Genomic DNA, 18762 nt, shown 5'->3' on the forward strand with positions numbered 1-18762 from the left:
GTTACCACTATGGGTACTTGTGCATATGTTACTCTTGTTACTGTTGGGGTTAGGGTTGGGGTGTTCCACCTGTTATCATTGTTTATGTGGTACACTCCGTTCGGCTCCACCTTCTTACAGGAGGATAAAGGTCACTGCTACTTCCTAGTAGCCCTTAGTCTGGGATAGTATTGTTAAGCAGTGTGCTCCAATCTTGTTGTGAATAAAAGCCTTTATTCCCGGGTACTTCCTAGCCTCCCGTGTGAATCAATCGCGCATCACACATCAAACCCAGAAGACAGGACAGTGGTTCGAATAGGCCAAGGGAAGTATTTTTATTTAACTTCTTAGAAGATTCTTTCTTGGCCAGATTTAGCAGGAGGACTCTCTTGGGTCTCATAAGGAAACTTAGGCATTAACAGCCCCAGACTTGCCCCTTTTTTTCTCCAACGCTGGCATCTTCTTTCATATTTCTCACACTGACTTAATGCTAGAATCCAGATAATGATTTACAATGTAAATACCGTGATCAATTTCAGTGCACGAGGTTCAGTGCAAGAGGCTGGCTGCGTTCATCACAGTGATTTGCTGTTTTAACTTGTAGCTTTTTTTATAGATATGCAATCAGAAGGAACAACACAAGGGGGCACCAAGCAACTAGTATACTGGCATTTTGAAGAGCTTGAAGACAGTACCTTATTTCAATAGTTTATCAGCAATTCACTGTCAATCAGCCCCAGCCCTGCACTTTAAATGGACATTTGAGGTCTTTAAGAATAGGGAGGAGCTGCTGTCTGCCACTGTACTATAAATGCAGCGAACCATCAGCTAATACAGCTCAGAAATAAATCAAGACTCCACACATGGAAATAAAATGAGAAAGGAAGTTCAGAACTCTCAGTCCTGGTGTTCCTTTAAAACCAGCAGCAGAAGCAATTGCTGTGTGATGAAAGGTCTTCAAAATTTACTGACCGAAGTCAGCAGGGTGAATCGTGACACACGACCCTCAAGCCTTCGCACTATGAATTAATGGAATTTTCCAACGCTGCCACTGAGGAAAAGTCACTTCTTTTAAAGCTTCGCTTCTAACGACACAAGGTACCCATTGTCACGATGAATTCCACCCATTCTATATTCTACTTGGAACTGCCGGTAATGAACAGCACAGAAAACCAGAATGAAAGCATTGCCCTGAACAACGTGAGCGGTGTCGGCTTCTGCGAGCAGGTCCCAATTAATGCTGAAGTGTTTCTGACTCTGGGCATCATCAGCCTCCTGGAAAACATTTTGGTTATCCTTGCAATTCTTAAGAACAAAAACCTCCATTCTCCCATGTACTTTTTCCTCTGCAGTTTAGCAGTGGCAGACATGCTGGTAAGTGTATCTAATGCCTTGGAGACAATCGTGATGGCATTTCTGAACAATGGCTACTTAGTAACAACTGACCAGTTAATTCAGCAAATGGACAATGTTTTTGACTCAATGATTTGTATCTCGTTGGTGGCATCAATATGCAATCTATTGGTCATTGCCATTGACAGGTACATCACTATCTTCTATGCTTTGCGCTACCACAGTATTATGACAGTAAGACGTGCTTTAATTTTGATCGTAATTATCTGGATTACTTGTACTTTCTGTGGCATTATCTTCATCATTTATTCAGACAGCAAAACTGCCATCATTTGTCTTATCACCATGTTCTTCACCATGCTTTTCCTCATGACCACCCTTTATGTCCACATGTTCATGCTCGCTCGGCTACACATTAAAAGAATTGCCACATTCCCAGTCAATGGTATTGTACGCCAGAGGACTTGCATGAAAGGGGCCATTACCATTACCATCCTCCTTGGGATCTTTATCATCTGTTGGGCTCCCTTTTTCCTTCACCTCATCCTCATCATCTCGTGCCCTAAAAATCCGTACTGCATCTGTTACACATCACATTTTAACACATACCTGATTCTCATCATGTGCAATTCAGTCATTGACCCCATGATTTATGCCTTTCGGAGTCAGGAGATGCGCAAGACCTTCAAAGAGATCATTTACTGTTATTGTGTGAATCTCAGCCTGCGTTGTAAATAGGCACTTCATCAGGTCAGTAACCCTTCTACTCTGCTTGAGTTACCCGAGTAGGGTTTTAGCTCACTTGAGACAATCTCATGCCACAACGACGTGAAGAGGATACCTTTGGATGGACCCTCAGCTGAAGGAAAGCCTCCAAATCAAAGTCAACATCAAAAATAAGCTGAAAATTGTGATAGCAGCTTTGAGAGACTAAAGACAAACTGCATTGAACTCGCATGATGCATTAAGATATTGCTAACAATGTAGTAATGCTGCAACACCCAATTTTATTAATATGTCATTGTGTATATTTATGAACTTTGATATAAGGTAGGCTGGAATGATGATTGGGTGTTTAGTGGATAATAATTTTGTTTGACATTTTATTGTTTCCTACTGTAATAGAGGAATTACACTGCTTTAACAAGACAAGACCTTGGTTAAAATGGCAAACAGAAGGTTGCCATATGAGCAGGTACAAGGCCACCCGCTAATACTGTCAACAGTAATTTCTAGCCCATCTTTTTCTCATTCATGTAGTCCCAATTGTTGAAAGTCTTTATATTGTTGCGGTTTCATTTTAATATTCAGCATCTGCTCAAGCAGTACAAAACTGCAATTTTCTGCAAACTAGGCTGTTTGGTTTTTCACTCTCTCAGATTGCCGATAAACCGCATCGATTGCAACAGGATATGCCTACAGTTAGCATTGATTTGTATCCTGGAATCTCCTGCGTATTTGCATCTGGAGACATGCACCGTTAAATATGTAGCCTCAAGGTTCACGGAACTTTGGACAGAAGTGAGTCACTCACACAGGCACAATATCTAAAGCTCGTCAATCTTTTCACAATTGTCTATTGATCTCACAGCCCGATCAGAGATCCTGCTCTCAACATACAGATCCTTATGCATGACTTTCCTGCAAATTCCTTTTACAAATTATGACCAGACTTTGCAGGCGCAGCAAGAAACAAAGTTGTTCTTCTGCTGTTTCACTGCAATTTTGTGAGTCTTAAATAAAATCTGAGACTATTCTGTATTTCCTGTTTGTGTGAATGCATGTTTTTACAGTAGAAACTGAAAAACTTTTATGGCATACTCTTTAACATGCTATATACCTAGAATGCATGAACAATTAAACTAGTTATTGAAACTATTATTTTCGTACTGAATGATGTAACGTAAGGTGTGAGTTCAGTTCTTTCAGCTGATTTATGCCCATTATCCATTCAGGAGCATGCTAATGAGATTCACAGGAAATATGAATGTAACTCGAAATTGGCATTACAGATGCATTTTCAGGTCTAACTTCCCCATGGAGAAACCATAAACTTGATGCTTTTGCTAAACTAGATCAAATTATTTTTGAATCCACTTTTTACGTGTTTGCTTGAATCTGCATCTTGTGTGTTGGCACTGTTCCAAATATTTCATAGAATCATAGAACCTATACAAGTGCAGAAGGAGGCCATTCGGCTCATCGAGTCCGCACTGACAACAATCCCACCCAGGCCCTGTCCCCGTAACCCCACATATTTACCCCACTAATCCCTCTAACCTACGCATCCCGGGATACTCAGGGGCAATTTAGCATGGCCAATCCACCTAACCCGCACATCTTTGGACTGTGGGAGGAAACCGGAGCACCCGGGGGAAATCCACGCAGACACGGGGAGAACGTGCATATTCCGCACAGACAGTGACCTAAGCCGGGAATCGAGCTCAGGGTCCTGGAGCTGTGAGGCAGCAGTGCTAACCACTATGTGACTATGCCGCCCCAAATCTTAATATGTCATTAAGATTAGTTTCAGAAAAGTTAAACTCCAAGACATCTCTGGAAACAAACTTTTGACAGAGTTCACATTTCAAAAATAAATAGTGTGATACGCAATTCAAAGAGTGCTCTCATGAAAGCTGATCAGTGTTCCACTGACAATTGCAATCACCCAAAGAGATCCATGAGGTTGAATGAGTCAGATTTCATACACAGTGACGACTGTAAGTGCCCACAAGACCAGGTTAGTTAACAGGCCAAATCCACTTAATTACATCAACTGCATAATAAGAAAAAAATCCATACAAATGAGTTGTGTTTATGAGGAAACATCCAGCTAGATTGAACCAATTTATACTGGAAGGGTTAAAGATTTCTCAGGAAGTTTGTTAACTCCAAATACTTGACACTTTACCTTTAAATATCTATCAATGTTTAAGCCATGTAACAAATGGCTTTCCATGAAGCACTTGGCACCATACTAAAATTAAAAGTTATTTTGTAATCTTCCAGCAATAACAAAGGTCACACAAAGTTTTTCTTCAGTGTTTCGTACCCTCTGCACTTTCCCAATCTGCTACTTTTCTGCCCTGAAGATGGTGGCTCAAACTAATGCTTGGTTGCGCATCAATGCCTCACGCAAATGATCGACCATCCTGTGTTAAGTCTGTTTAGGACGTTGATGATGGGAGGAAAGGCAAAGCTTGATTGTATACTCAAGGTAAACCCAAATACAAACTTTCGAATGAGGATTTTGGGCAGCCCCGAAATCAGCCAAGCCAGCAGAGCCTGGTGTGTGGGGAGGGGGGTGGTTTGAAATGTTCTGTCCCATATGGCTCCATTCTATACCAAGTAGTTCAGTTACCAGCCGAGTCACTGGCAAGTTCAATACAAAATAAGATGCTGTAAGTAGCTGTGATATATTTCATGATTGTTTCAGAGTGTATACTCAATCCTGCTTCTTTAAGCTGGAAAATAATGTCTTTGTTAAATATATGCAGTTGTATCTTAAGCTGCCTGGTGTAATGTTACTATTTTGTTATTTGTAATATGCTCAAATACGTAAGCGTTTAACAATGTATTTGACAATTAGTTCAAACCAAATAAGTGTTTGGTGTATTGTTGATGTAACTAAACTGCACATTTTGTTCGCCTTTAGTCTAGTTAAAGGTTTGAATCAGGAAGCAGGAACTGGACATGAATATGTGTGGCAAGTAAACCAAACAAGTGCTTGTAGCTTACCTGAAGCTTCTTGAATCTCTGAAGAAAACTGGGAGTGTGATTCTGCATTTTGTAAATAGAATATTTTTATTGTCTATGTATTTTTGAAAAGTATAAAAGCATGGAACTACACAATTCCAAAATATAGAATTTATTCGTTAGTATTTTCTTGGTTGATTAAGTGTGCTTTCAGTGTTCACAGAGAGAATTGTCAGATACATTTCTATGCATGGTGCAGTTATTCATGTGGAAGTGGCATGTTCTCATTCAGTATAAATGATGTAATGCTACCACATGTAGCTCATCTGATGACAGATAATTGGCATTATTAACTTGTTCAACCAGCCAACATTCAGCAAGGCATAATAATAGCATTCTGTCTGCTACACATTTTCACCACCATCATACCCAGGAATGTTCTTAACAGCAGTAAAAGTAATGGACATCTTCTCAATTGCCTTCTGTCCTAAATTCTATTAACACCATTAAATAGAAGAAAATTACGTTAAAACCATTTCTGATGACGAGAGTTGATCTAGTGAACAACTGAGACATTGGACCAATTGGACTACTTCAACCTCCAAACGGTTGTTATGGATTAAGGAGTCTGAGACGTGGCAGTCGGTAAAAATGCTAGAAGGAATTTTCCAAAAAATGCACAGAGTGCTGGGTCAGGCGAGAAAAGCTGTGTGAAACTTGTTTTGTTTCACAGCTGCCTTTTCCCGCCAGGTCAAACTGCACCAAAGTACTGACAAGGATTACACAGTCAGATGGAGGAGCTGGGATTCAGAAATTGGGGCTCCATTTTGAAAGGGCACCCCAATCTCAAAGTGATGTTAAAGGTCCCTCCCCCCACCACCCCCGTGGATATCATCATCCCTGGCATATAAGGAGAAAACCCCCAACCCTTCAACAGAGGGCCAACCTCCGGCCCACCACCCAAATGCCAGATCACCTCCTCCCCAACACCACACAGGCATCAGGCTGACCCAACCACTCCACCATAGTTGCTGGCATCAAGGGGCGCCCTCCCCTATACTTAGTGTGTGTCACATCCCCCTCACCACAATGCAGAGACATTCTCCCTCCCCCCCCCCGCCCCCTCCACAATGGAACCCCTCCCACGCTACATAATGGGAACTTACACAAATGGGGCTCTCCTGAGGCCCCGCCCCCCCCCAGCACTGCTCCAACATGGAAATAAGTGGACATATTAGAGAGAGGCAACATGGTTCTGTGAAAGGAAGGTCGTGTCTCACTAACTTGATTGAGGTTTTTGAGGAAGTGACGAAGATGATTGATGAGGGTAGGGCAGTGGATGTTGTCTATATGGACTTCAGTAAGGCCTTTGACAAGGTCCCTCATGGCAGACTGATGCAGAAGGTGAAGTTACATGGGATCAGAGGTGAGCTGGCAAGATGATTACAGAACTGGCTCGGTCATAGAAGTGATGTGGAGATGCCGGCGTTGGACTGGGGTAAACACAGTAAGAAGTCTCACAATACCAGATTAAAGTCCAACAGGTTTATTTGGTAGCAAATACCATCATGGTATACCATCATGGTATTTGCTACCAAATAAACCTGTTGGACTTTAACCTGGTGTTGTGAGACTTCTTACTGTCGGTCATAGAAGACAGAGAGTAGCAATGGAAGGATACGTTTCTGTTTGGAGGGCTGTGACAAGTGGTGTTCCTCAGGGATCAGTTCTGGGATCTTTGCTGTTTGTAATACAGATAAATAATTTGGAGGAAAATATAACTGGCTTGATTAGTAAGTTTTGCGGATGACACAAAGGTCAGTGGAATTTCAGATAATGGTGAGGACCGTTGGAAGATACAGCAGGACATAGATTGGCTGGGGACTTGGCGGAGAGATGGCAGATAGAATTTAATCTGGACAAATGTGAGATAATGCATTTGGAAGGTCTAATACAGATGGGAAATATACAGTAAATGGCAGAACCCTTAAGAGTATGATAGGCAGAGGGATCTGGGTGTACAGGTACACAGGTCACTGAAAATGGCAACGCAGGTGGAGAAGGTAGTCAAGAAGGCATACGGCATGCGTGTCTTCATCAGCCGGGGCATTGAGTTTAAAAATTGGCAAGTCATGTTGCAGCTTTATAGAACCTTGGTTCGGCCACACTTGGAATATAGTGTTCAATTCTGGTCACCACACTAGCAGAAGGATGTGGAGGCTTTGGGGAGGATACAGAAAAGATTTACCAGGATGTTGCCTGGTATGGAGGACATTAGCTATGATGAGAGTTTGGAGAAACTTGGTTTGTTCTCATTGGAACGACGGAGGTTGAGGGACGACCTGATAGAAGTCTACAAGATTATGAAGGACATGGACAGAGTGGATAGTCAGAAGCTTTTTCCCAGGTGGAAGAGTCAATTACTGGGGCACAGGTTTAAGGTGCAAGGGGCAAGGTTTAAAGGAGATATACGAGGGTACACAGAGGGTGGTGGGTGCCTGGAACTCGCTGCTGGGGGAATAAGTGAAGCAGGTACGATAGTGACTTTTAAGGGGTGTCTGGACAAATACATGAATAGGATGGGAATAGAGGGATATGGTGCCCATAAGGATAAAGGGTTTTAGTTCAGATGGGCAGCATGGTCAGTGCAGACTTGGAAGGCCGAAGGGCCTGTTCCTGTGCTGTAATCTTTTGTTCTTTGTTCCAACACTGCCAACTAGGCTGTGCCAAGGTGCCAGGGAGCAGTGCCAGGCACTACCTAGGCATGTCCATCACCACCTTGGGGCTATATTCACCTCAGAGCCCCTGACATGGTCATCGCGATTGGTTTCCATTTTTGGGAACCAGAAGTGATTCCCGCCGGCGTAACTTCATGTATCCGACCAGCCCGGAAGAAATGCTATTAAGTGGCATGAAAGTATTAAAATTAATTTAAATTCATGATAATCAGGTTTACGCACTTGAGGCAGGGGGCGGGGAAGATCTCAATCTGAGTTCTCATTGCTGCAAATCGCATTACAGCCCTCCTGCGAGAGTTTGCGGTGATGATGGGATTTGCGCCCCTGGCAAACAGTCCAGAAAGTCGTGGCCATTGTGTCAGATTCTAAAAACTGGCCTGAATCCACTCATGTTCGCCATCCAGGGAAATTTTGCCGAAAGCTGCCTTTGTATATGTTTGATGCAGACAGCGTTAGTTTCAATTCAGTTGTGCTTCGCTATATAAGAATGTGTCAACATCCAAAAACAGAAAAGCAGCTTGAATGAGTTTTCAAGAGAAGGGGAACATTGGCTTCCAAACAGGAGGGAAAATACAGGCTCATGGGCAAAAGAGATACAGTTGGAGAGAAGCGGATTAAGGAGAAGAGTCAAGAGAGGACATTTCAGAGGACAAGACTGAAAAGAGTATGCATCAATGGCAGAGCAGAGAAGAAAGTGTAGATTGATGCCTGAGAAGTGTACTGAACATAAAGCTAGAAGAGATTGGTGTGATGAGAGCAAGGAGGCATTTATAAGTGTAAATGAGCTTGATTTGCTGAGGGAGGCGGATGCAGAGGAACATGGGAAAAGTCAAGGCTGATGGGGGTGAATGAGCAGCAATCTGAACACTTTGTAACTTATACAAGGGGTGCAAGTTTGTGGACGGCAGAATGATTGGGGTAGCTGCAGATAGTGAGGAGGATTATCAGAGGATACAGCAGGATCTAGATAACTGGAGACTTGGGCGGAGAAATGGCAGATGGAATTCAATCCAGACAAATGCGAGGTGACGTATTTAGGAAGGTCTAATGCAGGAAGTATAGAGTAAATGGCAGGACCATTGGAAGCATTAACATACAGAGAGACCTAAGTGTACAGGTTCACAGTTCCCTGAAATTGGCACACAAGTGGATAAGGTGGTCAAGAAGGCGCAGGGTATGCTTGCTTTCAGCAATTGGGGCATAAAGTATAAAAATTGGAAGTCATGTTGCAGCTGTATAGAATTTCATTTCGGCCACATTTGGAATATTTTGTACAGTTCTAGTCGCCACACTACCAGAAAGATGTGGAGGCTATGGAGAGGTACAGAATTAGTTTACCAGGATGTTGCTTGATTTGGAGGATATTAGCTATGAGGAGAAATTAGACAAATTTGGTTTGTTTTCACTTGGACGTTGGATACAGAAGCGGGGGGTGGGGGGTGGGGCGGGGGGGGGCGGGGGGGGGGGGGGGGGGGGGGGGTGGCGACCTGATAGAAGTTTACAAAATTATGAGAGGCAAGGATAGAATTGATAGTCGGAGTCTTTTTTTCCCAGGGTAGAAATGTTAATTACTAAGGGACGTGGGTTTAAGGTGAAAAGGGGAAAGTTTAAAGGAGATGTGAGAGGCAAGTTTTTTTTACACAGGCAGTGGTAAGTACCTGGAATGCGCTGCCAGAGGAGATGGTAGAAGCAAATACAATAGCAACATTTAAGAAGCATCTTGACAGATACATGATTAGACAGGGAATAGAGCAATATGGACCAGAGAGGCAACAGGCCTTTAGTTTAGAACGGAGTCATGTGTCAGCGCAGGCTTGGTAGGCCAAGGGGTATGTTCCCGTGCTGTACTGTTCTTTGTTTTTTTGTGAAGCTGGCTGGAAGAGCATGAGTAAAGCAAAGGCTCACGGCCATAAGTGAGTAACAGATGTGTAGCAGACATTGTTGGATAGGTGGAAATGATGCTATCTTGGTAACAGAGTAGTTGGAATTGGTGGAGTGGTGGGTGAGGGTGGTGTGGTGGCTGGGTAGGTACATGGAAGGAGATACAGCAAGCTGCAACAGGAACTTTTCCCTGGAGGTTGATGGAATAAAGATTCAAACATAAGCAATGGCTGCTTAGATGAAGCATTGGATGGTGACCTGCCCCAATAAAACCAAAATCCAGGATAAAGAGTCAATACCTTCATATGAGCTCATTGCCAGAGAAAATGAATGATCCGAAACTACAAGTGTTTGAACTTTTCCATATTCTAATCTGGATTGAGGGAAATAATTTGTCACTGAACAAGGTACAGCATCATCTTTTACATTTTACACTCACTGGTGAACAAATACGATGCCATTTTCAGAGATCCACTTAAAGGCAAACAAACAACCAAGGGCAGGGCACAAAGGTTCTATCGAGCCTGGTTCCATCCCACCATCCCAACATTTTCTCAAAGTCTCAGCAACTTCATTTTTTTCCCGCAAGGGAAAATTTGTTTAATAACAAACATGTTTGTTGCAATGCCTGTAGAGACCAATATCTTTTAAAAAGTGATTTAATTTTCCAGTGACGGGCTGAAATTGTTTCATGTTCTGAGACTTTTACAGTAACAAACAAACTGAAATTAGCATTGATTAAATATTATTTAATAGCAACTAATACACCAAATTACAGAACAGGTATCCCCCCCCCGACCCCCCTTAACTTCCCCTACCTTGCCACCTGACTCAATAACCCACTCAGCTTACATCAGAGGATGGCATTAAACTCCACTCTGAATCAGTCAATCTGAGAGTCTGTAAGCCTGCACACAACAATGCCAGCTGCTCCTCTCTTTCTGTCCAGGTTGGAATGTTGGCACCTGAGTTTCAGTAGGAATAGCTTTGGGTCCTGTTCCCCATGGGTGGCTTGGTAGCACAGTGGTTAGCACTGCTGCTTCACAGCACCAGGGACCCAGGTTCAATTCCCGGCTTGGGTCACTGTCTGTGTGGAGTTTGCACGTTCTCCCCATGTCTGCGTGGATTTCCTCCAGATGCTCTTGTTTCCTCCCACAGTCTAAAAGACATGTTGGTTAGGTGCATTGACCCGAACAGGCGCCGGGCTGTGGCGACTAGGGAAATTTCACAGTAACTTCATTGCCGTGTAAACCTTACTTGTGACTAATAAATAAACTTTAACAGAAAGAAGTTTCACAACACCAAGTTAAAGTCCAGACTTCTTACTGTGCTCACCCCAGTCCAATGCCGGCTTCTCCACCCCACAACAAGCATATCAGGTAGAACCACTAAGAGTCCACATGCTCCATTTTACCTTGAATTAAAAGAGACATTTTAAAACATGGCCATTTAAAAAAAAACACATATTTTTATCACCTCCTTTGCAATGGAACATTTTTAAGCTCATTTACATTTGATCTACATCCAATCTTATTGCTAAATGTTTGCCCAGGGTTCACAAAAATGAAGCATATTTCATTGTAATAACTAGTTTAGAACATTTGTTCGAGTGCCAAATCCAAGTGTTGAGTCCATTACTTTTTTTTAATAGGGGTTTGGACCATGGGTAGTTAAATGAAATTGTGATACAGATCAACTATGATCTAATTGAATGGTTGAGTGGGCTTGCAGAGCTGAATGGTCTATTCTCATTCCTAGTAATGCCAATTCTAATTAACCACCAGTTTCCTGGCTGGCTAACTAGGTTTCAATTACAGACATTGTGTATATTCTATTAGCAAAAACAGAAAATGTTGAAAAATCTCAGTAAGTCTGACAGCATCTGTGGAGGGAGAACAGAGCTAACATTTCAAGTCTGTGTGACTCTTCATCCAAAGAGTCATCCAGACTCAAAAGGTGAACATAGAACATAGAAAGCCACAGCACAAACAGGCCCTTCGGCCCACAAGTTGCGCCGATCACATCCCCACCTCTAGGCCTATCTATAGCCCTCAATCCCATTAAATCCCATGTACTCATCCAGAAGTCTCTTAAAAGACCCCAACGAGTTTGCCTCCACCACCACCGACGTCAGCCGATTCCACCCACCCACCACCCTCTGAGTGAAAAACTTACCCCTGACATCTCCTCTGTACCTACCCCCCAGCACCTTAAACCTGTGTCCTCTCGTAGCAACCATTTCAGCCCTTGGAAATAGCCTCTGAGAGTCTACCCTATCCAGACCTCTCAACATCTTGTAAACCTCTATCAGGTCACCTCTCATCCTTCGTCTCTCCAGGGAGAAGAGACCAAGCTCCCTCAACCTATCCTCATAAGGCATGCCCCCCAATCCAGGCAACATCCTTGTAAATCTCCTCTGCACCCTTTCAATGGCTTCAACATCTTTCCTGTAATGAGGTGACCAGAACTGCGCGCAGTACTCCAAGTGGGGTCTAACCAGGGTCCTATAAAGCTGCAGCATTATCTCCCGACTCCTAAACTCAATCCCTCGATTAATGATGGCCAGTACGCCGTACGCCTTCTTGACCGCATCCTCCACCTGCGAGGCCGATTTAAGAGTCCTATGGACCCGGACCCCAAGGTCCTTCTGATCCTCTACACTGCTAAGAATGGTACCCTTCATATTATACTGCTGCTTCATCCCATTGGACCTGCCAAAATGGATCACCGCACACTTATCCGGGTTGAAGTCTCTCTCCACAGATGCTGTCAGACCTGCTGAGACCTTTCAGCATTTTCTGTTTTTGTTTCAGATTCCAGCATCCTCGTTAATTTACTTTAATTTCAAACACGTTATGTGAAGTTTTCATCTGCAAAAAAATCATAAGAATAAAAGTGAAACAAATTTAATATAATTTTTCACTGATAAAATACAATGAATCAAAACTATTAAGTGTACAATCCAGTGCTTGTTAAATTTGTTCAATTTTACTCTGTAATAGTCTACTTTAAAATGTTGTGTACCTGCTAACATCAAATATAGGTGGAGTACTCAGCTGCAATAATGTCTGTTATATCCAATCCACTTTATTTGTTGAGATAAGAATGTTACATCAATAAAAAGCTTATTACCAAATTGCTTCTTTTCTTCTTCTTCCCTTTTGGATTGCAAAGCACCTCACCCTGGATTCTAAAGAACAAAATATATTTTTCTAAAAAAGTAGTTTAGACAATTTTGTTGCCAGAAATTGTTGACCTTGTGACAGATGAACTGCCTCATACAACCACTTTGCTGTCAACAGAAGGTAATAAATGAATGCAAACACAACCCTTCCTGCTAATGTAGCTGAGCTGTTACAATTAGTTGTTGGTCAGGTTAAAATTGGCCTTTGACAGTAGTGCACTACATGCTCATGACTCTTTGGCAGACTGTTTTACATTGCGCCTGAGTTTTTTCTTCCCAGTGATGTTACTGAAAAATAGGATGTTGATTCACTGTAAACAATGAGGCTAGTAATCATTTTGCCCCCACTTGAGTTGTGCCAACACACAACTCAGAAGAGTCACACTGACATGACCATTGAGAAGTAGAGATTGTTTCCCCTTTGAGAACCGTGTGAAGAGGGGATTTACAAACTGATTAACATATTGATAAACTGTAAAGTGAATGGGTGAAATCTTTCAAAAATGTGCAGAGTGTTGGCTCAGTGAGAAAACCGATGTGAAGCTCGCAGGCTTCACAGCTGCCTTTTCTTGCCCGATTGAACAACACTCTGTATTTTAAATGGGGAAGTGAGATTGACTCCATTAGCTGGAGTGGCGAGGCCAAATGATGCCAGCAAGGTCAGGAATCCCGTGATTGGGGTGCCATTTTTAAAAGCCCCCCTATGGATAATAAGACTCCATTCCCTCCATCACAATCCCAATATCAGGTCATTACTGTCCCTTCCCCCACCTGCCACAGCACCAATATTGGAGCATTCCCCACCCTCACAGGCATTTGTTCTGTCCCAACCCACACCCACCACACATAAGGGAACTCCTCCAACGGTGCTCACCAGAGGGCAATGCTAATGTCAACCTGGCACTGCTAGATTGGCACTGCTAGGCTGACATTTAGAGGCTTGCACTGCCAAGGGGTAGTGCCAGGGTGCCAGGGCACTGCCCAGCCATGTCCCTCACCACCCGGGGGCTATACTTACTTCCGCAGGATCATCACGACTGGTTTTAATTTTTCAGATCAATTGTGATTAGCGCCGGCATGACATTATGCTGCCCGGATGGGGGGATAAAGCATGGGCAGATGTTATGGCTGGTAACTAGATGTTAATATATTGAAACTTATGGGCATCAGGTTCACGCCCTTTCTGAGAACCTGATCCACTAGCGGGAGGGGAGGGGTAGATCTCTAACAGAGATGTCACTGGTGCAAATCCCATTTTTGGCCACTCAAGATTAAGCGGCCATTACAGGATTTGAGCCTGTAATCAACGGGGCCACTAAATCACAACCAGTGTTTCTCCTGTTGCATATTTACAGTATTTTCAGTATTTCCTCACCAGCAGCCTTGTAGCTGAATAGCAGCACTTTAGGAGAATGATCGCGTGATGTCACTAGCATGGGCAAACAGGGAGTGTACACAGCAGCCTGTAGTGTTAACATCGCCAAAGTAAATCTTTACATTTTGGTTGAATCTCCAAGGACTGAAGATTTAATCTTGAATTCACCAATAAAAACTGGCAATGAGGAAGGCAAACACTATATGTAGGCACCCAAAAAATAATTAAAATCGTGAAAGCTACATGAAAGGTGGCGACAGAGGAGCCAAACAATGGTTACAGCCATTGAAGGAACCAAACAAATCAGCGAAAAATCCAAAGGAAACAATTTTGGGGAGAAGCTCGCCATGGGCTCTGCCCAAAATGAACTAGCAACAAGAAATTTAGAGCTGGGGTGTTGTAAAACACAAAGGAACACAGGCTGAGCTTGGGTTTTGCCTTGTTTTGGGGATAAGGGAAATGAGATAGTGCTAAAAATCCATGGCACACTGTGCACACACTGGCCATTCTACAGTTAAAAAAATGGCAAGTGCTTTTGGTGCCGTGGGACAGTACATGTGTAGTGGCCTCTGTCTACTGGCCTCCTGATTGCTGGCCAGCTCGATCACTGACCAGCGCCATGACCCCTGCATCGCTGGCCCCCTCACCACCCCCGCCCCCCTCCCAGGCCCAATCACTAGCCCCGTAAACATGCCCGGGCCAGCCTCAAACCCAACCCCACCATCCCCCGGCAGCCCAGATCTCCTGCACCGCTCCCCCATTTGTCCCCTCCACTAACAGTCCCCACCCCACCCCCTGCAGTGCCACCCTCCCCCAACAGTCCTGAACTTTCTCCCCACCCCGATGACCACCCCCGATCGCTGGCCTCGCTGTCTCCCTCACTGATCCTGACTGCAGAGTAGCAGTGGGATCCCCCAACCTCACTGATCACCCCAAGAGGTCCCGCCCACATCAGGCCCCGCCCCATTAGGCCCCACCCCCTTGGCACTGCCCTATACCCAGTGGGAAGTGCCAAGGTGCCCTCTGGTGGTCCTTGGGCAGTGCTGGGGGTCTGGGCTGGTATTGCCAAGGTGTCAATGCCCAGGGGGTCACCCCTGCCACCCAACCCTCCGGGGCACCCTGATTGCCCTTCACGCCAGCAGGGTCGGGCTGCTAGCTCCTCACATGGGGAGCTATAGTAATTGCTGCTTGGCCGGCGGGGGGGGGGGGGGGGGGGGGGGGATGTGGGGGTGAACTTCAGTCCCAGGCTCGCTAATGCCATTTAAATTATATTTAAATTAAGTGCTGCATATATTATGCAGCTCCACGCTGATTTCTGGTGCGGTGCTGACGGCACTGGAAATCCGGCGCTGTGAATCGCACTCGGGCACCAGCCGTCCAGCACAGATCATGCCAATCTAGTGCCGTTTAAATCTGCCGGCCCACTACACTAAAAATCTGCACAGCGGGATGGGAGAATCGCCCTCATCAGAATCACCTTCAGAAATTGTGACAGAAAGGGCTGAATTGTATGCACTTGTGGGAAAAAGAAACAAGCTTCAGGCAAAAGTTGCAGAAAGTAAGAGCCGAATAAAACAAATGGCAAGCTGAATGGAGAAAAATGTCCATGTGGTACAAAAAGGATGTGAGAAGGAACTCAATTCACAGTCGGAAGATTAACTGTCATTGTGTGTATTAGCTACTGCTGGTGCAACAAACCAATATTGGGTCAGTCCATTACTGGAGGGTTGGTGAAAATGGAGGTGGACACTGGGGCAGCAGTCTGGCTGGTGCCAGAGACTGTTTATCAATAAAAACTATGACATATTGCTCTGAAACCCTCCAAGATAGTGCTAAAAAACTACACTGGAGAAATGGTTCCGCTGAGGGGCTGTATTGTTGTAAACGTGCAATTGAATGGACAAATGATGAATGGACAATAGGCTCTTGCCCATTGTCAAAGGAAATTTTCCAGCACTAATGGGAAAAATTTAGCTGGAAAGGTCAGATCAAACCGGGCAGAGGTAAATCTCATGACAGATTACAAATCAGGCCTGCCCAAAATCTTGAAGAAACATGACTTTGGGCAGAATTTTGCCGGCATGCCCGCCCAAGGTTCGTACAATCCCACCCCAGGCCAATGGAGAATGATGTTCTCCGAGTCTCGCCCAGCCCCGGAATCGGGGCAGGCGTGCCGGCAAAATTCTGGCCATCGTCTTCAACAGTGAGCTGGGAAGCATGAAGGATATCTCAGTAAAGCTGAAGATAAAGGAAGAAAGTCAGGCGAGACACTTAAAGACCCAAGGTCGAGGTAGAATTAGAAAGCCTGGTCAGAACAGGAATCTTTGAACCCAATAACGTGAGTAATGGGTATTGCTCTGTATACTGTACAGGATTAATAGTGACTTTAAAATCACCAAAATTGCATACAGATCTTTCTTTTTTCATCATAGATACAAGCGGTGTAGCCCATGTACAGAGCAAAACCCTTTACCATGATTAATGACGTATTCACTGGGTTGCTGAAGGCCAACACTTCAGTAAAATCAACCTCAGTCAAGCTTATCTACAAATTAACATAGATCAGGATTCACAATAGTTCTTGAAGATTGTGACACACAAAGGGTCATTTCTAAAAAAAGATTAGCATTTGGCATCAAATTCAGTGCCACTATTGTTCCAATGATCTATGTATCAAATCTTAAACGCATTAGACAGAGTCCAATATTACCTGGATGGCGTCTTAGGAAGAATAAAGAAGAACGTGTCCACAACCTAGATGCCACACTCTAGAGTTTAGAAGATTATGGATTAAGAGTACAAAAAGACAAGTGTGAATTTTTCCAATTTTCTCTTGAATATCTGGGTCATGTCATTAACGCCAAGGAACTGTACAAGACGCATTCGAAAGTCAAAGCCATGACACAGTAAAAACTAGTTAAACTAGTGGTAACATGCTCACATTTGAGTCAAATCCAAAAACTCAAATTCGAAGAATTAATCCAGTTGCCGTACTTTTGGAGCTTCTATCTTTTGGATGAGTTGTTAAACTGAGGGCTCTTAAGTGAATGCAAAATAGTATTATTTTGGAGAAGGCCAAGTTTCCTTCCCAATATTCATGCCTCAATTAACATCAGAAGAAACAGATTATCTGGACATTGTTACATTGCCATTTGTGGGAGTTTGCTGGGTGCAAATTCATTGTCGTGTTTCCCAGACTCCCACACACGCCACCGAGATCTCAATTCCAAATTTTTACCATGCCTCACAGGTGACGTAATCAGGTTCATGCCCAGAATGGGGCAAAGCCTAATTTACATTTATTTTAATATATTTACATCTGATTAAAGACTCCCCTCGCCAGATATTGCACCCCTGCCGTATTTTCAAACCGTGCCAACATGATGTCACATCAGCACCGTTTACAACAGGTTCACCCAGAAACCCAACCTGGCAGTACCATCATAGTAAGAAGTCTCACAACACCAGGTTAAAGTCCAACAGGCTTATTTGGTAGCAAAAGCCACTAGCTTTCGAAGCACTGCTTCTTCATCAGGTGAGTGGGATTTCAGTTCACATACAGGGCATATAAAGGCACAAACTCAATTTACAAAACAATGGTTGGAATGCGAGTCTTTACAGGTAATCAGGTCTTAAAGGTACAGACAACGTGAGTGGAGAGAGAGTTAAGCACAGGTTAAAGAGATGTGTCTCCAGGACAGTTAGTGAGATTTGGCAAGCTCAGGTACCATCATGAGCCAGGGGGGCAGTGCCAGGTGCAAGCCCCAATGGGAGCCTCATGGTGCAAGGGGGTGGATTCATTTATTTATAGTGGTGGGAGCAGAAGTGGAAACTGGGGACATCGGCAATAGCTGTTTGTGGGGGAGGGGGTGGTGGTTACTGGCATTGATTGCCGGCTCTAATCAACAGGAAGGGGTTGGAAGGGAACCCCTGAGACTTCCGTGGTTAGCTGGTGGGAGGTCATTGTTTGGTCTGATGAGGGCGACCATTAAACATAGCGCCCCAATCTCAGCGCAGCCTGACTTTGCCCAGCGTGTTGAGCCCCCCCTCCACCATCCCCACCCCACCCCCCTATAATGATGGGCAGCACGCCCACCCAGTTTTTTTGTGACAGTGTGTTAAGATATGGAAAGGATACTAGCATGTTCAGAGAAACAGGTTGTTTTCTCGCTGGAACCAACACTGCCATTTTCTGGTAAGATTCCCCCCCCCCCCCCACCACCCTCCCGCCCCCCCTCCCTCCCCCCCCCCCCCCCCCTGTTTTTATTGTGTCCCTTGGACATTACTCAAACTGTTTACTGTTTATAACACTACAACAAGGCAAATATCCTGAATGAAGTGTAAACACCTAGTCGTCAGTTTTCACACAGGTTTCTGAAGAGCAATGCTACAGGCGGCTGAGCACCTGATTGGATACATTTCCCTTCAAAATAACACCCAGCATCACACTTAATACAAAATAGAAACAAATGAAAGACAGATCCGGAATGCATCACAATAACTATTACATTCTTGATAGAAATGTCATGGATACATTGACACATAGCTCCCAAATT

The 18762-nt window shown here is 44.0% G+C and overlaps 1 protein-coding gene across 1 annotated transcript; it reads left to right on the forward strand.

Moving 5' to 3' along the window:
• Positions 1-1092: 1092 nt before the first annotated feature.
• Positions 1093-2066, forward strand: LOC144486613 (melanocortin receptor 3-like). The gene is given in 2 exon segments (XM_078204658.1): positions 1093-2032; positions 2035-2066. Coding segments are annotated over 2 exon segments (972 nt in total).
• Positions 2067-18762: the final 16696 nt, after the last annotated feature.

This window comes from Mustelus asterias, unplaced genomic scaffold (assembly GCF_964213995.1).
Source record: "Mustelus asterias unplaced genomic scaffold, sMusAst1.hap1.1 HAP1_SCAFFOLD_415, whole genome shotgun sequence".
In the NCBI taxonomy this organism is placed as follows: domain Eukaryota; kingdom Metazoa; phylum Chordata; class Chondrichthyes; order Carcharhiniformes; family Triakidae; genus Mustelus; species Mustelus asterias.